Source organism: Pongo pygmaeus, chromosome 10, assembly GCF_028885625.2.
Source record: "Pongo pygmaeus isolate AG05252 chromosome 10, NHGRI_mPonPyg2-v2.0_pri, whole genome shotgun sequence".
In the NCBI taxonomy this organism is placed as follows: Eukaryota; Metazoa; Chordata; class Mammalia; order Primates; family Hominidae; genus Pongo; species Pongo pygmaeus.
This window is the reverse complement of record NC_072383.2, coordinates 39642548-39667319: the sequence shown is the minus strand read 5'-3', so window position 1 is coordinate 39667319 and position 24772 is coordinate 39642548. Positions and strand designations below refer to the sequence as shown.

General features: G+C 37.8%; 1 protein-coding gene across 8 annotated transcripts in view; it reads left to right on the top strand.

The window, feature by feature from the left end:
* The window catches only part of YAF2 (YY1 associated factor 2), a 76786-nt gene that overhangs the window by 31100 nt on the left and 20914 nt on the right, over positions 1-24772 (top strand). For 2 of the 8 annotated variants that reach the window (XR_010127787.1, XM_063672636.1), the window contains one exon: positions 5442-5541. The exons of the other annotated variants lie outside the window; for them this stretch is intronic. Coding sequence is in view for 1 of the 2 variants with exons in the window: in XM_063672636.1 (XP_063528706.1) it covers positions 5442-5541 (100 nt within the window). In the remaining variant the exon portion in view is untranslated. The remainder of the gene's footprint in view (positions 1-5441; positions 5542-24772) is intronic. 8 annotated transcript variants of the gene reach the window in all.

The following is a 24772-nucleotide window of genomic DNA, read 5'->3' as shown; positions in this document are numbered from 1 at the left end:
TTCATTTATCAGTTAATGGATGTTTGTATTGTTTTGCACTTTTTGGTTATTATGAATAGTCTTCTGTGAACTGTTATAGTCCTGTGTTGTTTCCAGGACTTCCCTCAGATGCTAAAGTCTCTGACATAAAAATGCCACAGTATTTGCATATAACCTATGCACATTCTCCCATATGCATTACATGCTCTCTAGATTACTTGTAATATCTAATATAACCCAAGTGCTATGTAAATAGTTGTTATACTGTATTGCTTAGAGAATAATGACAAGGGAAAAAAGTCTGTACATAGTAGAGGCACAGCTTGTCCCCCCAAATATTTTCAATCTGCAATTGGTTGAATCTATGGATGCAGAACCCATGGATATGGAGCGCTGACTATATATACCTAGGAGTGAAATTGCTGGGTCATGTGATACTTCGTGTTTAAACTTTTGGGGAACTGCAAGACTGTTTTCCAAAGTGGCTGCATCATTTTATTTTCCCACCAGCAGTGTAAAGGTTCACACTTTTCTGTAATGTCACCAATGCTTTTCATTATCTGTCTTTTTAGTTATTGCCTTTCTAGTGTGTGTGAAGTGGTATCAGAAGGAATAGGTTTTTTTTTGTTTGGTTGTTTTTTTATAGAGATGGGTTCTTGCCGTGCTGTTGAGGCTGTAGTGCAGTGCAGTGGCTATTCACAGGCATGATCATAGTGTACTGCAACTTCAAACTGGCCTCAAGCAATCTCTCGCCTCAGCATCTCAAGTATGAAGGAATAGTTTTAATGGTGATATTTGTCATTATAATTTTAGGTATGCTTTTGCGGAACAGCTAATCCCAATCTTATGCAAATTGACTCAGAGAACAGAAAAAGAGGGAAAGTTACCCTACCTGTTTATCAGGCAAGTTTAGCATTTAAATCTAGAATGGAAAGACTATACAAGGGAAAATATATTACATTCAGTCTTACTTATGAACACAGACATAAAAATTTTAATTGGGATAGGAGTTTAGGACCGTTCAACATTTGAAAATTGTATCAATTTATAAGAAAATTTAGGAAAAAATCTAGATAAATTTAGTAAAACTATATGTGAAAACTCAATACCCATTAAAGTTTTAAAAAACCACTCTTACACTATGAACAGAAATGAACTTTTTTTTCTTAAAGTAAAGGCTACCTTTCAAATAGAAAGCATCATGCTTAATAGTGAAACTTTGGAAACATTCTCATTAAAGCTAAGTGTAAGACAGATATATCTCTATCAATATGCAAAAAAGAAAGAAAATCCAAAAGGATTGGAAAGGAAGAGAAATGAGATGAGATGCTCCCTAGAAATATTAAAAGAAATGAAAGTACTGTTTTATTAATAAAATAATTCAACGTTGCTGGATACAAGGTCAGCATTCAAACTAGCAATAGCCAATTAGAAAATAAAAAGTATCTCCTTTATATGAAATTCTGTAAAGTACCCAACATTTTATTGAAGGACATAAAATTAGACATGAATAAAAGGCAGGATATACTATATTTTTGGGTGGGAAGTTAAAATTTATTTAGTAATAAATATTACTGAAAAGTTACTTTGTGAATTTTATGTAGTTTCAGACAGAAATTCCAGTAGGATTTTTTTGTGTGTGGAAAATGACCTTCCTGTGCAAAATTAAAGGTTCAAGAATAACCAAGATAGTTTTGGAAGTAGAAAAAGAATGAGGAGGAGCTTGCTCTGTTGGATGTCAAGATGAATTTAAAAATTATGGTATTTAGCCCCGGGCGTGGTGGCTCATGCCTGTAATCTCAGCACTTTGAGAAGCGGAGGCGGGTGAATCACCTGAGGTCAGGAGTTCAAGACCAGCTTGGCCAACATGGTAAAACCCCATCTCTGCTAAAAATAAAAATTAGCTGGGTGTGGTGGCATGTGCCTGTAATCCCAGCTACTTGGGAGGCTGAGGTGGGAAAATCGCTTGAACCTGGGAGGTGGAGGTTGCAGTGAGCTGAGATCATGCCATTGCACTCCAACCTAGGAGACAAGAACGACACTCCGTCTCAAAAAATAGAAATAAAAGTTATGCTATTTAGATTGAAATACTACATACAATGACAAAGAACAAACTGCTATGCATAACATGGGATGAATCTCTCCCAGATTTAATGTTGAATGAAATTAGTGAGACACAAGGATTACATATTGTATGATTTCACTTATAGGGAGCTCAAAAACAAGTAGAAATAATCTATAGTGATAGAGATGAGAATTGTGGTCATCTTGGAAGCATGGTACTGATTGGTAAGGATCATGAGGGAGCCTCGTGGAGCATGAGGAATGTTAATAGTTTGGCTTGAGCTGGATCACACACAGGAGTATATGTATTTAAAGGTCAAGCTGTACATTCAGTATTTGTATGCTTTATGTAAGTACCTCTGTTAAAAAAATTATGGCGCTTGAAGTATAGTATTAGTACAGGAAAAGACAAACTAATAGAAGAGAGAGTTCAGAAATGGATTCATACATATTTGGAACATTGGTGAAGGCTAGAAATGGCATTCCTTGGCAGTAGGGAGAGAAGAAGTAGACTGTCGAATTGGTTTTCTAGATGGGGGGGGAAACTAGATCTCTGCTTCAAGCAATACGTGAAAATAAATTCCAGTTGAATTAAATAATACACGTGAAAAACTATTTTTTAAAAAGAGGATAATATAGATGAGTATGCAGCTTTAGGATATGGAAGATCTTTAACAAGTCAGGAAAAGAAGAATGAACCATCAAGGTTAAAGACATCAAGGGTAAATGATTTTGTTGCCTCAGAAAGAAAAACTTGAGTTTAATAAAAGACATCAGGCTGGGTGTAGTAACTCATAACCTGTAATCCCAGCAATCTGGGGAGACCAAGGTAGGTGGTTCACTTGAGGTCAGGAGTGCAAGACCAGCCTGATCAACATGGTGAAACCCTGTCTGTACGAAAAATACAAAAATTAGCCAGGCGTGTTGGCATGTGCCTGTAGTCCCAGCTACTCAGAAACCTGAGGCACTAGAATTGCTTGAGTCCAGGAGGCGGAGGTTGCAGTGAGCCAAGATTGTGCCACTGCCCTCCAGCCCGGGCTCAACAACAACAACAACAAAAAAGACATTATAAACCAAACTAAAAGATAGGCGACATACCTAGGAGGAGACACACACAATGTCTTTAATATTCGGTGGATTTGTGTCCAGACTATATAAAGATTAAAAGAATAAGATGATACACATAAAATGAACAATGGATATAAAGGCAATTAGCAGCAGAGGAAATGGAATTGGAATGGCTAATGAACTGAAAAGATGCTTAGTCTCATTTGTAGGGAAGTGCAGTTGAAAACGTATGAGCTATCAATTTTCACCCATTAGATTGCAAAGCTTAGGATGGGATGTTACTCATACAGTTGAAAATGTGCATACTCTATTATCTAGCAGTTGATTACTATTCAAGGTATTTAGTCTAGAGAAACTTGAACAGTTGCCCAAGGAGGAATGTACATGGATATTCATTTGGAAAAAATAATCTAAATGCCTGTCAGTAGGAAGGCATGGATAAATAAGATATAGAATAGTTATACAATGGAGAATTACCTAGATCTGTATTTAGGCTCTTATCATTAATTAGTATTTATTTCAACTTAAGAAACACCTTGTACTTTCTGTTTCCAGGTTCTGTATTGTTTTAAGCCCTTTATGAATCTTAACTGTTGTAATCCTCATGAAAAGTCAGAAAGAGGTACTATCATTATCTTCATTTTGCGTATGGGAATACTGAAATATAGAGGGGTAAATAACCTACTCACTCTCATAGCTAGTAAATAGCAGAGCCAAGATTTGAAGTTAGGATTTGAACCTAAGTTGTCTGGCTTCAGAGTCCACTATACCATGCTACCTTTTGATGTGTATGAATATGGAGATACCTCATACATGTAAGGAAAAGTTCATTTCAGAATGATGTGTACAATGTGATCTCATTTACCCACACTTATGATAGTGGTTGCCTCTGGATGTCATTGCAAGGTGAGGGAGATACACTGATGGTGGTGAAAGGAAACTAGCTTTATGGAACTGCACGCTTTTTCTTAAAGGAGATGTATATTACTGTTTAGCTTTTAAAATACTTATATGGAATATAGGTATGTGCTTATTTTTGCAAAAAGAAGCACTGGAAAGGTTGACCTTTGTTGTTTTAATCTTCATTTATTCTTGATACTGGTTTATAGTAGAAAAAGAGATTAGCTTGGTTCCGATGTAGTGGAGCAGCAGATAAGCACTAGGTGCTAGGGATAGGAAGGTGAATAGTTTTCAGCCTCTCTCTTTAAGGAGTTCAGCTTTACAGAGAAAGAGATAAGGAAAATAATTTTGATTCAGTTCATACATGCCAATCTGTTTTCTTCCTTGTTTCTTTATCCTTGTCACTTTCCCTCCAAATACAAATAGGAGAAGGAGGAAATGTGTTGATTTGGAGCATGGGAAGCAGGCAGTGAAATACTGATGAAGATCCCACTTCTATTCTTTTATGAAACTACTGGAGTGTAAACTCTGTAATGGTCAGATATTGTAGCTTCACCATTTTATCTCCAAAATTTAGTATAATGCCTTTTGCTTAGTAAACTCCTAGAGATGTTTGAATGGATAACTGATGCACTTTCAGATGCCACTCTCAAATTAAAGCATCTTAACCCCAAAGTTCTCCTTAAACTATTTGAGATGTCTTCCATTGATTCCATTGGTTGTCAGGCACTAAGGTAATTTGACTGAGAACACTATATAACCTTGAATTGTTATGTGCCAAAGAACTCTGACTTGAGTAATGTTTTAATCTGTAGGAAATGTTGGGTCCCAAAAATCTATTTTATTTTTAACTGTACTGAGTCTAATACTTTTTTTTTTTAAAGCTAATAGTCTTTTAATATTAGAATAGTACAGTTGGTTTTCTCAGTATTACTGTATTCTGTCTTTGGTTAGCGCTGGCTTGTGAAACTGTTATGTTCTGTATTTTGAAATTCTTAATTCCCTAAAATCACATTTTCTTCAAGTTTCCTGATAGGATCATAGACTGTTTCTGGATGGTATTAGTGTTTATAATATGAGAATTCCAGTGCCTTTTGAAATCTGTTATGGTATTGCATAAAAAGTAATGGTACTATTTCATTTCATCCTAGTGAGAAAGGTGTGTGGATTTTTTGGTGGTAAATTGGAGTCCGTGTATGTGTGATCCTCCCAACAGAGTGAATTTAAATATCTAAAGATTACTGAGAAAGGATAAAGTTGAATAAATCATAATGAACAATGTTTATGTTACTTTTTAAAGTTTTAACACTTGTAATTGAGTAAATCCTGAAACAAAGTATATTATTATGTTTGATGGATTTAAACTATTGGTCAAATCCTGTTCCATGTGTACATAGTGTTTCTTTCTTACTCTGTAACCCTTTTGCCAGAGATAACAGGAAGAGAGCCTGGTTACCATTTGGTGGAACAATCCTGCTGGCTCAAGCCTCTGCCTAGAAATTTGGGTCATTCTCTTTTTTGGACAGTCTGGTAAGCTGTCACTGTTTTTCACCTTAAAATCATCTTGTTGAAGATGTACCCAAGAGGAAATTAATACTAAAGGAACAAACAATATTAAATTCAACGAAAATGTTAAAATAGTCATATGAAATTAAACACGGCTAGTTTAGAATTGCACTGTAAAGTCTTTTTTTCATATGAAGTATTCAAAGTCAGGGTGTATTTTACATTTACTGCACATCTTAACTTGAACTAGCCACATTTTAAGTGCTCGGTACCCACATGTAGTTCCTGTATTGAACAGCACAGACTTAGAGCATTTGAGAAAACTTTGATGTTACATAATTCTGCTGTTACTCCTCAATAAAGGTGCCTCAGCTGTCTTTTCTTCATTTATTGCTTCACCTGTTCGTGGGCGCTTATCTTAACTATTAATCAATTGTAGTCTGAAACCCCGCTATCCATTTCTGAATTTTACAGAGCATTTAGGGCTTTCCATAAGTGTTCCCTGACACCTAGATCTACTTAATTTCTTTAGATAAAATGTGATGTTTCATTCTGATAGACTTTTGTTTTGAAACAGGTTCTCACTCTGTTGCCCAGGCTGGAGTGCAGTGGTGCAATCTCAGCTCACTGCAACCTGCGCTTCTTGGGCTCAAGCAATTCTTGCACATCAGCCTCCCAAGTAGCTGGGATTACAGGCGTGAGCCATCAACACTTGGCTAATTTTTGTATTTTTTTGTAGAGACAGAGTTTCACCATGTTGCTCAGTCTGGTCTCAAACTCCTGAGCTCAAAGTGATCCACCTGCCTCAGCCTTCCAAAGTGCTGGGATTATAGGCATGAGCCACTGTGCCTGGCTTCATTCTGATAAGTTTTTAATCAGAATATCGGATCTGATAAAAAGCAGACCCTCTATGAGGGCTAGAGTAGGTAGGATTATAATTATCATCATCTCCCTCAGGAAAGGTCACTAACTTCTCCTTTTTTTGCTTTAAAGTCATTATTCTGAACCAGAAGGATTCCTTACATGATGACTTATTTTTTTTTAAGGTGAGGCCCAACATTTCACTCTATGGGGATTGGATATGCTTTCCCTAGATACTAATTGCTTAGAGGTTTTCAAATTAACTGATTTTTTTTTAACTTTTTTTCCTAGTAGATACTATTTGAGAGTGAACATATTGCAAAGTAGAACCATATCTAGTTTGGTATACCAAGGTATAACATATGTGACTTAATATTTTGATAGTCTGTTGCTTTCATCTGTCCTAGATGAGGGACAGTTTAGAAGATTATTTTCAGTAAATGAGTTTATAACTTCTAATACTAGTTATCCATGTATCCCAATAGCAGCCGAATTTTCTATAATTTATTTCAAATCCTCTCAGACTTTACTCTTGTAAGGTAAGATTAATTGGAGTCTGATTATATAAATGTTAAGATTGTGAGGTTTTTGGGGTTACATGTTTTGTTATGTTGATTATTGTTTAATTTCTAAACCCATTCTGAGTGTCTAGTTTTTCTCAGCCTACCTCTTTGCTACACCACCTCTATTCCAGCAGAATCTCACATGCAATTTTAGTTGTTCCCAACCCTGTTATCCAGGCATACATATTATTATTGGGCATTTCCCTGCATAGTTAGTGCAGCGTTTAGCTGTTACTTACCCTGAGAATATAGTGTGGAATTAGCAGTGGCAGGATGTGGAATTAGCAATAAAGTTCCTGGCTTGGAGTTGAAGTGAAGCAAAGAATATTCTTCTTATTCTCCCATCCACTGTGATCACACATTCTATTTAACTTCATTGCCCCTAGCTAGATGAAAGCTGATAGCTGCTAATTGTGGTCACTGGGGTGTTGGACAAATTTTTGAGTTAGAAGAGGGTTCATAGCCAAAGGAAGAACACCAGTCAGTCTAGAAAGAACACTGGGCAGCACGTGGCAGCAGTGACTGCTAACAAGCTAACAACTCGCTAAACAGCAGGCTGGGGTTAGAGCAAAGGGACACTGTAGTAATTTTCTTACTTGTATTTTCTGCACTCTAGTTTGTTCTATCTGTTGTCATGACACTAATTTTTGAAAAAATTCCCCTTTTAAGCTCATCACTAAATATTTACTGAGGACAATGAAATGTGAGGTACTTTCTGAGAAGTGAACAAAACAGACACTGCCTTCTCAAGTGGTGGTTACTTGATACCCTCTTTAAATCTTTAGTAACTCTCCATTCCTGTTTAAATCTTCACTGCCTTGAGGTCCAAGTCAGACTCATCAGCTTTGTCTTTGAGCTTCAGCAGGGTCAAATGACTGGTGGTATCGGTTTGCTCACAGTCTTGTTTTGTTTAGACCCTTCAATGTTGGCCTGCACCACGTTTCAAAGAAATTTAATGGCTATCATTAAAAAATCAAGAGCTTTCACTTGGAATTTTGTATTTCCAACTTCTTTTTTAAAAAGAAAGATGTAGCAACACTTTGTTCATTGCAACAGTTTGCATTTAGTTGGGGCTTTTGCTTTCCACCGTCCTTGTTGCCTCTTGGGTTTTTCTTACCCCTGGTCCTCTTTATTCCTTTTTATTACTTATTTAGTCTCTGTAGATAATTCAACTTGCAACCTTTGTTCTAGATAATGTGGTTCCTCACTACTATAAACTTTATTTATTTTCTTTATTATGAAACTTCTGGTATAGCCAAAGGGACATCCTCTTTAACATGGTCCACACTCCTTAACATGGCTTGCAAATCGTTTCATGTACTGGTTCCTGTTTATTTCTTCAGCCTTACCTCTTTCCATTCACCTGTATAAAGTCATGTCCCAGCCATATTTGCCACCCACTTATAGGTGGTGTGCTCTGCTCTTTCTGGCCTTTACACACACTCTAATCTCTGGATGCTGTTTTGCCTGTCCTCTCATTCTTTTTTTTTTTTTTTTTTTTTTCCAGACAGAGTCTTTCTCTGTTGCCCAGGCTGGAGTGCAGTGGCGCGATCTCGGCTCACCTTACTGCAACCTCCACCTCTTGGGCTCAAGCAATTCTTCTGCTTCAGCCTCCCAAGTGGCTGGGATTACAGGCATGTGCCACCACACCCTGCTAATTTTTGTGTCTTTAGTAGAGGTGGGGTTTCACCATGTTGGCCAGGCTGGTTTCCAACTCCTGACCTCAGGTGATCCACCCATCTCGGCCTCCCAAAGTGCTGGGATTACAGGTATGAGCCACCATGCCTGGCCTGTCCTCCCATTCTCTGTCTCTGCTCCCGCAACCCCTGCTGTCCACTCTTCCCCACCACCAGTTTAGTTAATTTCTATTCATTTCACTTCTTAATTTAGGTGTTATATCCTTCGGAAAGTCTTCTGTGCTCCCGTAGGATCTGCTTAGGTACCCATCCTCTGTATTTCCATAGCTGCCTGAATTTAACCCAGTCTCAACACACCATGACTGGTTTGATGGTCTATTCTCTACAGTGTTCTGTAGCCTTTTTGAGGGCAGAACTGTGTCTTCACCTTTGATTTCTAATGCCCATCATAAAGTAGTTACATTGTAAATATTTATTAAATGGATGACTCATTTCTCTAAGCTCTTTTAATAATCATTAATTCTGAGCCTATGTGGTTTCTATTGTATGGAATATTGTTTTCATCCTTTCAACTCTTGTTCGTCCTCTAAGCTTGTACTAGGGGACTATCCCTAACAAGATACTTTTTTCCGTGGCCTGTTTCAGTATCTACTTACCTTTTCCTTCTTTAAATTCTGGTAATACTTTTTAGAAATCTTGTTTTAGTATTTGGCATTTGTTTCCTGTATGTTACTTTAAATTGAAGTTATATCTAATGCCACAATTTCATTCTTAAGATATTAAAATTTGTCAGTAACCTGTGCTTTACGTGATAGTGTGTTGCCAGCTAAAATAATATATCCATTGATTAGACCGATTCATGAGTCAAACCTTTAGTACTTTCTTGGATATTGTTCCTCATTTACAGAGAACTTGGACATCTAGCCAGGAGTTTTTCTCTCTCTAGATTTCTTTATCCATTTTGGACTTCTCCCATAATAGTACTTAGTGGATGTACTTTAATTGCTTGTATATTTTTCTGTTTCTCACGCTGAACTGTAAGGGCTGAAACCGTATCTATCATATTAAAACTACCTAGTATAATATTTTAACTAATATTGGAGTTTAGAAGATCTTGATGTTCAATGTATACATGTTTGATATATGTCTATAAAGTGTTTTCAATAAGCTAGGCATGGTCATCTCATTTATTTACATGTGAACTATTACGGAGTTACACAGCTTCATTTGCGTGTCTTCTAGACATCTCAAACTTATGCAAAATTGAACTTACGTATGTTTGCATGTTTTTACTGGAATGTATATTTCATGAGGGGATATTTCTGTATACCTGTAATGTAGGGCCTGGACCATAGGTAGTATTTAGTAAATGTTTATCAAGTGAGTGAGTAACTGTACAACACCAAAAAATTTTTATGTTACTGATTTAGAATATTATAGGACATAGTTAGATATATAAGAATGGCTTAGATTTATTTATTTATTTATTGTGCAGTGGCACAATCTCAGCTCACTGAAACCTCTGCTTCCTGGTTTCGGGTGATTTCTCCTGCCTCTACCTCCTGAGTAGCTGGGATTACAGGCGCTTGCCACCACACCTGGCTGATTTTTGTTTCTTCGGTAGAGACAGGTTTTCACCGTGTTGGCCAGACTGGTCTCGAACTCCTGACCTCAGGTGATCTGCCTGTCTCAGCCTCACAAACTGTTAGGATTACAGGCGTGAGCCACCCTGCCTGGCCGGCTTAGATTTATTTTACTTCACAACTTGTATCATAGAGCTTGCAGGGCTGGAAGTTGCTCTGGGTGAGTGAGTGAGTAGTGAATGAATGTGAAGGAAGGCCTAGGAAGTTACTGTATGCCACTGTAGATTTTATAAACACCGTACACTTAGGCTACACTAAATTTAATTTAAAAATTTTATTTCTTCAGCAATAAAATAACCTTAGCTTAATGTAATGTTTTTACTTTATAAGCTTATTATTTTTTTTTTAACGTTTTCACTCTTTTGTAGTGACACTTAGCTTAAAATGCAAACTCATTATACAACAGTACAAAAATACAGGTATTTTCTTTCTTTATATCCTTATTCTGTGTGCTTTCTCCATTCAAAAAATTTTTTACTTTATTACTTTTTAAACTGTTTGTTAAAAATGAAGACACAGACACATACGTTAGTCTAGGCATACAGAGTCAGGATCATAAATATCACTGTCTTCTTCCTCTGCCTTGTCCCACTGGAAGGTCTTCAGGAGTAATAACATGCATGGAGCTTTCATCTGCTGTGATAACAATGGCTGGTCAGACATGGTGGCTCATGCCTGTAATCATAACATTTTGGGAGGCTGATGCAGGCAGATCACTTGAGCCCAGGAGTTGGAAACCAGCCTGGGCAACAGGGCAAAACCCTGTTTCTACAAAAATACAAAAAAATTAGCTGGGTGTTCATGCATCTGTAGTCCTAGCTACTCAGGAAGCTGAGGTGGGAGGATCACTTGAGTCCAGGAGGTCAAGGCAGCTGCAGTGAACAATGATCACACCATTGAATTCTAGCCTGAGTGACAGAGTGAGATCCTGTCTCAACAAAAACCAAAAACAACAATGCCTTCAGGAATACCTCCTGAGGGCCTGCCTGAGGTTGTTTAAAGTTATAAATACAAGGAATACACTCTGAAATAGCAATAAAAAATATAGTAAATACATAAACTAGTAACAGTCATTTATTATCATTGTCAAGTTTTATGGACTATACATACTTGCATGTGCTATTTTTTTTTTTTTTTTTTTTTTTGAGAGGGAGTCTCATTCACTCTGTCGTCTAGGCTGGGGTGCAGCAGCGCAATCTCAGTTCACTGCAGCCTCCGCCTCCCCAGCTCAAGTGATTCTCCTGCCTCAGCCTCCCGAGTAGATGGGATTACAGGCATGCACCACCACACCCGGCTAATTTTTGTATTTTTAGGAGAGACAGGGTTTCACCTTGTTGGCCAGGCTGGTCTCAAACTTCTGGCCTCAAGTGATCTGCCCCCCTCGGCCACTCAAAGTGCTGAGATTACAGGTGTGAGCCACCGTGCCCGGCCGGTATGTGCTATACTTTTATATGACAGGCAGCACAGTAGGTTTGTTTATGTCAGCATCACTGCAAACACATGAGTACTATGTGATGTTATGACAGCTACTTCAGTAGGTGATAAGTATTTGTCAGCTTCATTATCTTAGGGAACCAGTGTCACATATGTGGTTTGTTGTTGACCAAAATGTTGTTATGCGACATGTGACTATATGTTTAAAAGTAACTTTGCAAAGAACTAGAAGTAAACTGTGTAACTCCAAAATTCGGTAGGGGAAGAGGAAAACAGATAGTACTACCTTGACCAAAATCTTTAAATCCATTCACTTTTATCTCTACCATTTGTCAGCTACCCTAAGCCACCATCTCTTTTCTGGGCTACTCTAATAGTATACTACTTAGTCTCTCCAATTCCATATGTGTTTTAAAAATTAAAATATAATGGAAGTCACTTACATCCTTAAAAGTATTTCAAGGTACTTATTGTACCTAGAATAAAATCCAGGTTGTGTTGTTTTGTTTGAGACAGGGTCTCACTATGTTGCCCAGGCTAGAGTGCAGTGGCACGATCACAGCTCACTGCAGCCTTGACCTCCCAGGCTCAAGTGATCCTATCACCTCAGCCTCCTGAGTAGGGGGGTCCACAGGTGTGTGCTACCATGCCCAACTAATTTTTGTGTGTGTGTGTGTGTGTGTGTGTGGAGATGAGGTCTTGCTGTGTTGCCCAGGCTGGTCTTGGTCTCCTGGGCTCAGGAGATCCTCCTGCCTCAGCTCCCCAAACTATTGGAATTACAGGCATGTGCCATGATGCTCAGCCAAAACCTAGGTTCTTTAACATGGCTCATAAAGCCCTTCTTGGCCTGGTCTGCCTATCTCTCAAGTTTTATCTCATGTAATTTTTCCCCTTATTCAATATTCTCCAGCCTTACTAACTTTCTTTCAGTTTCTATAACACTCTTTGTATTATTTAAATCTAATTGTGTCTTTTTTTTTTTTTTTGAGATGGAGTCTTGCTCTGTTGCCCAGGCTGGAGTGCAGAGGCACGATCTTGGCTCACTGCAGCCTCTCTCTCCTGGGTTCAAGTGAGCACGTCTGGCTAATTTTTGTGTTTTTAGTAGAGACGGGATTTCACCATGTTGACCAGGCTGGTCTTGAACACTCCTGACCTCAAGTGATCCTCCTACCTCGGCCTCCCAAACTGCTGGGATTACAGGCATGAGCCACCATGCGTGGCCAAATCTTTCTTGATTCTTATTCACCCCCACTCCTGTTAAAACCTCTCATGGTATTGGGTAGGGTGGGGAAAAATGAACACCACAGTTTGTAATTATATATATGTAGCTAATTTTTTTTTTATTACCATTGTATTCCTAACACTAAGCATGATGCTTGGCACCTAGTAGGTGCTCAGTGTAAAATAAGTGTACAGCAAAAGAAGGAAAACAAGGAAAAATTCAGAGAAAACATGAAAACAAGACCAAACATGCTTGTTAAAAGTGTAAAGGCCCCATGATATAGCTTAGCTATTAAGCAAGATTTACATTAGATTAAATACAAAGCCCACCTATACACTTAGTGTTTAGAAACACACTAGAACAAAATTACTAGGGGGATTGGAAATAAATGGATGGTCAAAACAAGATACCAGGCAAATATAAGCAAAAAAAAAAAAAAAAAATCAGTGGATTCGTATTATTAGAAAAAGTTGAATTAAAAGCAGTAGACCTCAGGTGAGAAAAAGAGACAATGATAATCTAGGGTATAGTTTCTAATATGAAGAGGTCCACAGATCTTTACTTTTTAAAGATGAAGCACAAAAGTATTTAAGAGTGAAAACTATAAATTCAGGGAAGAAGAGAGAGACAGTAATGGGAGTACTTTAAACATTGACAGCAATGGTAGACTTTAAAAACATTTTTCAGTCCTTGCTGCATCAAAGAGATAAAGAAATATGATATAAAGAATCTGAGTCATATAATTTGCCTGTCTGATTTATAAGGCTGATGTAATAAATATATCATTCTGTTGTTGTAAAGGGAAAAAAATACTTTTAAAATTTCCCTCAGAACATTTTTAAAAATAGGTTATATTTTTAAACATTTTTAAGTAGGTTACATTGTATTATAAAGAAAGCTGAAAAAAACCTAAAAAGTAGAATATTATTAACCACATACTCTACAATGAAATTTTAGGTTAATAACAAAAGGGAGAGCCAGAAACCAAACCTTTCCAAATCCCAAAACAAAAACCTCAATTACTTGAATTTAAAAATGTAAAATTATTGTCCCTGAAAAAAGAAAAAACTTAAAGGTCTAAAGATACTGCAAACTGGCAACTGTAGTAGAAAATAATTACAATAAAAATGAAAGACATGAATAGCATACAGGATACAAATAAAATTATTTCTAAGAATTTCATTACTAGAAAATGAAAACAGATTAAACACTCAACGAAAGAATTTAATACAAGAATAACAAAATAAACCTAAGGAAAGCTGGAAAAAGTAATTGGTGAAGATAAGGAATAGTAAATAATGGATTAGAAAACAGAAAAAATAGTTAAGTAAAACAGAACTTGTCCTTTAAAAGTAAGACTAGCTAACAATCTTTTTTTAACAAAGGGAGAAAGTACAAAAAGCAAAACTAGGATTATGAAAAAAAAGTAACTATAAACAGTATTAACGATTATTTTTTATTTTATTGTTTATTTTTTTGAGACGGTTGCACTCACTCTGTTGCCCAGGGTGGAGTGCCATGGTGCTGTCACAGCTCACTGCAGCTTCTGCTTCCCAGGCCCAAGAGATCATCCTTCCTCAACTTCCAAAGTAGCTAGGACTACAGACTCTTGCCACCGTGCCCAGCTCATTTCTAAAATTTTTTGTAGAGATGTGGTCTTGCTGTGTTGCCCAGGCTGGAATCAAAACTCCTGGCTTCAAGTAATCCTTTGGCCTCAGCCTCTCAAAGTGCTGGGATTACAGACGTAAGCCACCACATCCAGCAAAAACAATCTTAATAAAACGACAGAAGTAAATTGTTATGGCATTGTATAACATATTAAAACAGCATATTTTGATTACAATTTTTCTTCAACCCTTTCAGAATTAAATGTAGCTGCTTTTATTATTAAGAAAGTATATGCTGTAGTGAATACATACACTACTGACCTGTTTTCTTGTGCTGATCATTTTTATGTGAATTATTAACAAAATGTGCTTGTCTTAGAGTAATTTTCTTCTGATGCGTGTTATCTGTAGCATACACCATCAATTGGTACTTATGAAACCCCATCTAATATTAGTATTAACCTAAGAAACAATCAGAAATGTAAAATTTCCTAAGATTTTGTATATGCTGCAAAAAAGGCGTATACTGTATGTTTAGTCTATAATGTATGTATCATAAACATCAGATACATATAGACAATATATGTGTGTGTACCTATGCACAGTCACATATACATATACACAGGTCTAACTGGGAAACTTTCACATTTCTGCTACTGTGCATCATCATGCTCTCAGGCCCCTAATGGTTCTCCTTGTTTCCAGTCTGTCCCTGATGCCCTTGCATTGTCATGGTTGTGGATTTGAAAATGGATTCAGTGTTTTAAACCTTTAATTATAGTACATTTAAAATATCTGCAAAAACAGAATAGCATTAAAAAATCCTAATAAAGATTGAACTTGTAATAGATAACTGCCTGTTCTTTCTGATTCAAATCCCAGGCTCCAGACCAGTTAATATATCAATCAGAATTCTCCATATCCTGCCTCTAACTTGCCTTTCCAGCTTATCTCTTGTTATAATCTCAGTATAGTTGCAGTTGTAGTTGATTATTTACTAGTAGGTTTTCTGAAAAAGATTTGGAAATTTTATACATCTTCTTGAGATTGTGACTTTGCTTATAGTGCTCTCTCTACCTTAATTGCCCTGCTTTTCAGCTCCATCTGTTGAAATTCTACACACACTCTAGGCTCAGTTTAAAAATCATCTCTACAGGAAGGCTTTCCTGACACATTTCCACTCTGACTCTCCCAGTTGTAGGTATAGTCTCAGCATTACCTACCTCTCATATTTATTCAACAAATACTTGAAAGTATACTACGTTCTGAGTCATTACTAGATTCATCATGTCTGTTTCCCCTACTAAATTGAGACTCCATGATGAGATAAGAACCATCTGTCTTCATCTTTTAGTCTCCTCTTGCATTTAGCACAGTGCCTTGCATGTAATAGAAGCTTTGAAGTGAATAGTGTCTCAACGGTGAACTTTTGTTTTTTTTTGTAAATAGGTTATTACATAATAAAATTGTACATGTGAATACTTAGAACATTTTTTAAATTAAAAGCATTTCTGACTGGGCACTGTGGCTCACGCCTATAATCCCAGCATTTTGGGAGGCATAGGTAGGTGGATCTACATGTGGCCAGGAGTTTGAGACTAGCCTGGCAAACATGGCGAAACCCTGTCTTTACTAAAAATACAAAAATTAGTGGGCATAGTGGTGCATGCCTGTAATCCCAGCTACTCAGGAGGCTGAGGCGTGAGAATTGCTTGAGCCAAGATTGTACCACTGCACTCCAGCCTGGGTGACAGAGTGAGACTCTGTCTCAAAAAAAAAAAAAAAAAAGCAAAATATATATATTTCAAAGTTTAGAGCATATGGCTAAGGACAAAGAAGATAATTAAATGATCTTAGAAACCAAGAAATAATGACAGACTAAAATATTTTTGAATACATTGATTTATTCTATTCATTTGATTAGCTCTATTCCCATTCCTGTCCCTTTTTCTCTCTTCTGTATTCCTCTTTCCCACACCAGAAACCACTGTCTTTTCACATGTTTTTGGTAAACAGATTTATTACCTATTTTTGTGTGACAGACTACTCCAAAACATTTATTTTCTCACAGTTCCTGTGAGTCAGGAATTTGGGAGCAGCTTAACTGGGTGGTTCTGGCTCTGGGTTTCTCCTGAGGGTGCAACTAAGATAACAGCTGAGGCTGCAGTTACCTGAAGGCTTGGCTCAGCTGGAACATTTTCTTCCACGACAGCTCATAGGGCTGCTTGAGTGTCCCCATGACATAGAGCTGGCTTCCCCCAGAGTGAATGATCCAGGAGTAAACAGGATGAAAGTCACGGTGTCTTTTATGACTTAGCCCCAGAAATCCCACATTGTAATTTCTGCAGTGTCCTGGTTATACAAGTCAGACGTATTCAGTGTGGGAAGGACAAAGGCATGAATGCAAGAGATGTGAACCTCAAAGAATAAGAACAAATAGTTATTATTTATTAATACTTATTTGTAAGACAATATATTAAGGTATTTTCATGCTGTATATATTTTACTCCTCAGAATTACTGTTTTGTAAAAGAGAAATGAGGATTTTTACTAAGTATCAGAGTAGGATTTGAATTCAGGCAATCTGACTTCAGAGCCAAGCTCTTAAACGTTATGCCATTGTATCTCAATCTTTAGTATTCTTGGAACACAAAGAATATAGAAGCGTACCACTAATTTTTGTAAGTTAAAAAAAAAAAAGATTACATCTTCAGTAATGAAAACAAGCTGGGCTGTAATCCCAGCACTTTGGGAGGCCAAGGTGGGAGGATGGCTTGAGGCCAGGAGTTTGAAACTAGCCTGGGCAACATAACAGAACCCCGTCTCTACAAAAATTTTATTAAAAATTGGCTGGGCATGGTGGTGAGCACCTGTAATACCAGTTACTTGGAAGGCTGAGGTGGGAGGATTGCTTGAGCCCAGGAGTTTGAGGTCACAGTGAGCTATGATTGTGCTGCTGCACTCCAGCCTGGGTGACACAGCAAAATGCTATTGGTCAATCAGTAAATAAATAGAATAATAAATAAATAAAAATATAAAATAGTAATAATAATTAGTACTTAAAATAATCATTATTCATAATAAACCAAATCTGTGAAACCGATATTGTATTACTAGGTTCTATGTGGGGCTCATGAGCTTGAACTATATATATCAGGTTCCTCATTTAGTATGTTTCATTTCCTCTGAATTTCTACTACCTCCTGTGCTAATTTAAAATTATAGTTTGCTGAATTGGTGGCAAGCAATGGCTTGCTCAGATAATTCTGAATATTCAGATTGAACTTGATCCAGAAATTAAGGATAATTTCCTACTGATGGGTGTTTCTTTTACCCTCAGACCCTTGATGAGCTTTGTCCCTCTAAAATGCTAACAGTTTGAATATTCCAAATTGAGGCATTGGCAAATTTAATACTAATCTGCTTCCTGGTTACTCCTAGTGGGAAAGTTAATTTTTCTTTTTTTCTTTCTTTTTTTTCTTTTTGAGATGGAGTCTTGCTTTCGTCACCCATGCTAGAGTGCAATGGCGTGATCTTGGCTCACTGCAACCTCCACCTCCTGGGTTCAAGCGATTCTCCTTTCACAGCCTTCCAAGTAGCTTGGGATTACAGGCACCTGCCACTATGCCCGGCTAATTTTTGTATTTTTAGTAGAGACGGGGTTTCACCATGTTGGTCACGCTGATCTCAAACTCCTGACCTCAGGTGATCCACCCCTCCACCACCCTCAGGAAAGTTATTTTCTTGATCAACCCTAATATACCATATTTTATTTTTATTTATTTTTGTTTATTCATTTATTTATTTTGAGCTGGAGTTTTGCTCGGTCACCCAGGCTGGAGTGCCGTGACACCATCTCGGCTCACTGCAACCTCCGCCTCCCAGGTTCAAGCTCCTGCCTCGGCCTCCCAAAGTTCTGGGATTACAGGCCTGAGCCACCATGCCCAGCCTTTTTTTTTTTTTTTTTTTTTTTTTTTTGAGACAGAGTTTGGCTCTGTTGCCCAGGCCTGGAGTACAGTGGTGCAATCTCAGCTCACTGCAACCTCCGCCTCCTGGGTTCAAGCAATTCTCTTGCCTCAGCCTCCTGAGTAGGTGGGATTATAGGCATGTACCACCATGCCTAGCTAATTTTGTATTTTAGGGGTTTCACCACGTTGGCCAGGCTGGTCTCGAATTCCTGACCTCAGATTACCCACCTGCCTCGGACTCCCCAAAGTGTTGGGATTACAGGCGTGAGCCACCATGCCCGGCCCAGCCTGACTTTTTAAAATTAAAAAATAAATTTATTGTATTGTGTCCTGTATCTAGAACACTGCAGTAAAGCAAATATCACAACAAAGCAAGTCATACAAAGTTTTTGGTTTCCTAGTTCATATAAAAGTTATGTTTACACCATACTGTAGTTTGTTAAATGTGTAATAATAGCATTATGTCCAAAAACAACAATGTATATACCTTAATTTAAAAATATAGCTAAAAAATTCGAATGACCATCTGAGCTTTCAGCTAGTTGTAATCTTTTTGCTGGTGGAGGGTCTTGTCTTGATGTTGATGGCTGCTGAGTGATCATGTTGGTGATTGTTGAAGGTTGGGGTGGCTGTAGCATTTTTTAAAATTAAGACAATAAAGTTTTCCACATTGATTAACTCTTCCTTTCATGAAAGATTTATCTGTAGCATGCAATGCTGTTGCATAGCATTTTACTCACAGCAAAATTTCTTTCAAAATTTGAGCCAGTCCTCTCAAGCCCTGTTGCTTCTTTATCAATTAAGTTTATGTAATATTCTAAATCCTTTGTTGTCATTTAAACTGTGTTCACAGCATCTTCACCAGGAGTAGATTCCATTCAAGAAACCACTTTGTGTGTTTATCTGTAATAAGCAACTCTTCATCTGTGAAAGCTTGATGGCGAGATTGCAGCAATCCAGTCACATCTTCTTGTTCCACTAATTCTAGTTCTGTTTTTTTGTTTGTTTGTTTGTTTCTTTGTTTTTTGCGACAAAGTCTGGCTCTATTGCCCAGGCTGGAGTGCAGTGGCGTGATCTTGGCTCACTGCAGCCTTCGCCTCCCGGGCTCAAACCATCCTCCTACCTCAGCTTCCCAAGTAGCTGGATCTACAGTCGTGCACCACCAAGCCCAGCTAATTTTTTGCATTTTTGGTAGAGACGGGGTTTCGCCATATTGGCCAGATCTGGTCTTGAACTTGTGAGCTCAAGTGATCTGCCCTCCTCGGCCTCCCAAAGTGTTGGGATTATAGGCGTAAGCCACCACACCGGCCTAATTCTAGTTCTCTTGCTATTTCTACCACATCTGCTGTTACTTCCTCCACTGAAATCTTGAACCATTCAGTCATCCATGATAATTGGCATCAACTTCTACCAAACTCCTGTTCATGTTGATATTTAGAGCTCCTTCCCTGAGTCACAGATGTTCTTAATGACATCTAGAATGGCGAAGCCTTTCCAGAAGGTTTCAATCTACTTTGCCGAGATCCATCCAAGGAATCACACTATCTGGCAGCTATAGCCTTATGAAATGTATTTCCAATATAATGAGACTTGAGGGCCGGGCGCGGTGGTTCATGCCTGTAATCCCAGCACTTTGAGAGGCTGTGGTGAGTCAATCACCTGAGGTCAGGAGTTTGAGACCAGTGCGGTTAACATGGTGAAGCCCTGTCTCTACTAAAAATATAAAAATTAGCCAGGCATGGTGGCACATGCCTGTAGTCCCAGCTACTCAGGAGACTGAGGCAGGAGAATTGCTTGAACCTGGGAGGTAGAGGTTGCAGTGAGCCGAGATGGCGCCACTGCACTCCAGCCTGGGTGACAGAGCAAGACTCTGTCTCAAAAATAGTAATAATAATAATAAGACTTTAAAGTTGAAATTACTCCTGGATCCATGGGGCTGCAGAATGGATGCTGTCTTAGCAGGCATGAAAACAACATTAATCTCCTTGTACATGTCCCTTAGAGCTCTTGGGTGACCAGGTGCATTATTAAAGAGCAGTAATATTTTGAAAGGAATCTTTTTATCTGAGCATAGGTCTCAATAGTGAGCTTAAACAGTGAGCTAAATATTTTAAATTCAGGTCTTAACAGTGAGCTGAATATTTTTAATTCAGTACACTATGCTGTAAACAGATGTGCTATCATCCAGGCTTTGTTGTTTCATTTATAGAGCACAGGCAGAGTAGATTTAGCATAATTTTAAAGGGCCTAGGAATTTTGGAATGGTCAGTGAGCATTGGCTTCACCTTAAAAGTTACCAACTGCATTAGCCCCTAACAATAGCTCCTAACAAGAGAGTCAGCCTGTCCTTTGAAGCTTTGAATTGAGGCATTGACTTTTCATCTCTAGCTCTGAAAGTCCTAGATGGCATCTTCTTTCAATAGAATGCTTTTTTGTCTACATTGAAAATCTGTTGTTTAGTGTAGCCACCTCTATCAACTCTCTTAGCTAGACCTTCAGTATAACTTGATGCAGTTTTTATATAAGCACTTGCTGCTTCACTTTGTAATTTTTTCATATGAAGGTGGCTTGACTTTTCCGCAGCTTCCTCACCTCTTTCAGCCTTCACAGAGTGGAACGGAGTTAGGGTCTTGCTTTGGATTAGGCTTTGGTTTAATGAAATGTTGTGACTGGTTTGATCTTCTATCCAGGCTAAAACTTTTCTCCGTATCCCAGTAGTAAGGCTGTTTTGCTTCCTTATCATTTGTGTGTTCCCTGGAGTAGTATTCTAAATTTCCTTCAACAACTTTTCCTTTATAGTCACATCTTGGCTAACTGGCACAAAAGGCCTAGCTTTTGGTCTGTCTCGGCTTTTGACATGCCTTCCTCACTAAGCTTAATCATTTCTAGCTTTTGATTTAAAGCGAGAGATGTATGCCTCTTCCTCGCACCTGAACAATTATTAGACACCATTGTTGAGTTATTAATTGGCCAAATTTTAATATTATTGTGTCTCAGGGAAGAGGGAGGTTCAAGGAGAGGGAGAGACAGGGAACAGCTGGTCAGTGGAGCAGCCAGAACACAAAACACTTACCAATTTAGTTCACCGTCATATACAGGTGTGGGCCTTGGCTCCTCAAAACAATGACAGCAGTAACATCAAAGATCACCAATCATAGATCACCATAACAGATATAATAATAACGAAAACATTTTATGAATTACCAAAATGCGACACAGAGACAACTTTTACATGCTGTTGGAAAAATGGCGCCAATAGCCTTGCTGAGCACAGGATTGCCACAAACCTTCAATTTGTAAAAAGTAATAAAGTAATGCACAATAAAATGAGATGTGCTCTTGTGTTCATGCTATTCAAGATTTTCATTGTATGTCCTGATATGGATATCACTTGAGTTGTGGTCTAGAAATTATATATGATCATTTAGGATACTTTCAGTTTCTTGAAATGTAAATTCTTTTTCCTGCAATAGCCAGTTTATATTAAGATGGAAAATTCAATATATTCAATAATATTTTCTTTCTGTGGAAAAAACATTGCGACCATTCTGACCACATTGAGTGTGGGAAGTGTATTTTTGATTGCCAATTACATACTGAGGTTTAAAGCAACGTGAAGATTAGGCAATCATTTGCAGCCTCTTCTATAACTTTGTATCTACACAGGTAAAGTTCTGATTCCAGCTTATCTTTTCCAATGATATTGTAGTTCAGTTTATGTTATAGTTTCACTCTACTAGAAATAACTTTTCTTCAGTTTTGATGTAAGTGATAAACCAGAAGTCATTGTTCACGTCTTTCTCAAATAGATTGTCTATAATTACGTAACAAGCTGATTGATTTTTTTTTTACATTTGTGTTTTGTTCCAACTGTAAAGCAAAAATACCTGTTACCATGTAATAGTGTTAACTCTTCTACATTGCATGCTATCAGCATTATAAAATACCCGGCCACATCATATGTTAACAGAATTTTGTGCCTTCTGCTTCCTCGTCAAACATATCATGAACTTTGTGAATTTTTTAAAAACCTTCTTTATAATGTTTTTATATTGTAAATACAACTATAAATGATGCTTTTGTAGTTTTAACCTTCTTTTTTTGTGAAATAATTCATCAGTTTACACAGAAGAGCATATTTTGCCCTTGTTTTATAAAACCTTACTTTGTTTGGCAGAGAGGTACTTTATGTTGAAAATTATTCAAAAACTTTGATGTTTTATGCCACTATTTGAAAAAAGATTACACTAGGTAACACTGGCCACTAGAAGCAAAAGGATGTTAAAGAACATCCTTTTGTTTGTAAAACAAGCAAAATGTAAAATGTAAAAAACTGTTAAAAAACAGTTTTCAGATACTTATTACTACACTTCTCATTCATACTTTTCTGGGTACTTGGCATAGACATCACAGTTATAAATTCATTTACCCAGTTCATACTGATTGACATTTCACATTCCATTGAAGCCTTGTTTATTGTTTGCTTTCACATCATTATTTTGAATTCTGGCATCTGTGAATTATTTTCATCTGTGCTTTTATGAGTTAAAACAATTTTTATGAGTTTGAATTATTTACATAAGAACAGCAGGGTTTCTGTGAAAAATCATAATTACCTTTTAAGTTTATGATTATACCAGGCTACCTGTAGAGCATACAATAGACTGACAGAGCCCACTATTGGTATAGAGACTGTGCTTTGAGAATACTGCAGTAAGCTGTTCCAGGAGCAGTTATTCAAAGAGCCACAGATCTGATCATTACACAAGAAGTAACAGCTCTGGCTGGTAAAAGGCAGTGGAGACACAGGATGAAAGGCGCAATAATGCTACTGCCTGACTATGACTCTTAAAACCAGTGTCTTACCAGCACCAGGGCAGGGAGTAGAGGGAAAGCAGTAGGGGAAGTAGTAAGGAAAGAGCACAGAGTAAACTGTGTAACAGGAATAAGCACACATTAAAATGAGCATCACAAAGAAGTGAAACACCAACTAGCACAGTTGTATTAGAATGATAAGTGAAGGGCAAATCAAGTATTATTTACTTCAGTAACCTCAAACAAAGGACAGCTTGTCCCACTCTGAATGTGCTGTAACCTAATGGATGATTTGTTGCAGTCCAGTGTGAATTAACTGAGTGCCATAACTTCTATGTAATATATAAAGATTCAGTTGCCCAGAGCTAGGTGTGTCAAAGAAGCCATTCTCCCATTACGGGCACCAGATTTTCTGTAGTGAAGAATGGCATCTCAATATTTTTTTTATTTTTATTTTTTTGAGACAGTGTCTCGCCGTGTCGCCCAGGCTGGAGTGCAGTGGCACAATCTCAGCTTAATGCAACCTCCGTCTCTTGGATTCAAGCGATTCTCATGCCTCAGCCTCCTGAGTAGCTGGGATTATAGGCACGCACCACCACATCCAGCTAATTTTTCTATTTTAGTAGAGATGGGGTTTTGCCATGTTGACCAGGCTGGTCTCAAACTCCTGGCCTCAAGCGATCCACCTGCCTCAGCCTCCCAAAGTGCTGAGATTACAGGCATGAGCCACCTGTGCCTGGCCTCAATACTTGAAATATTATAGTATAAATACATATATTAGTTATCTACTGCTGCATAACAAATTACCCTGAACTTAGCTACTTACCGACATTTATATCTCACAGATTTCTATGGATAAGGAATCTAGGTACAGCTCAGTTGGGTCTATTGATTCAGGATCTCCCGATACGAGGCTGCAATCAGCGTTGTGACTGGGGCTGAAGCTCTCTCAAGGGTCCAGACAGGAGGAATCACTCACTTCCAGGCTTATTCAGGTGGCTGTTGACCTCAGTTCCTTGCTGGCAGTTGGACCGAGGACATTAGTTCCTGATGACCTGTTGACCAGAGGCTTCCCTCAGTTCTTTGCCACATGGGCCACTCTGTTAGGGGAGATCACAACAAGGGAAGAGAGTGAGGATAGAAGCTAGAGTGTTTTAGTAAGCCAATTTTGGAAATGACATCCAATCGGTTTTTGCTGTATTCTATTTATTAGAAGCACCTCACTAGGTCCAGCCCACATGTACGGAAGGGGTTTGGATAAGGGCATGAGTACCAGGAGGCAGGGATTACTAGTGGCCATTTTAGAAGGCTGCCTGCCACAATAAACATTTTTGTGAGTGAGTAAATCAATGAAACAAATGAAAGAAACTTAGGAAAAATACTTTGTACTAGTAAGTCCTCCAGAATTATAGGTTGCAGAAATGGAAGCTGAATTGTAAAAGAAAAAATTAATACCTAGAAAAGACTTATTTTAGCTAAAACTAGGCATGGTTTATTAGTCAGTA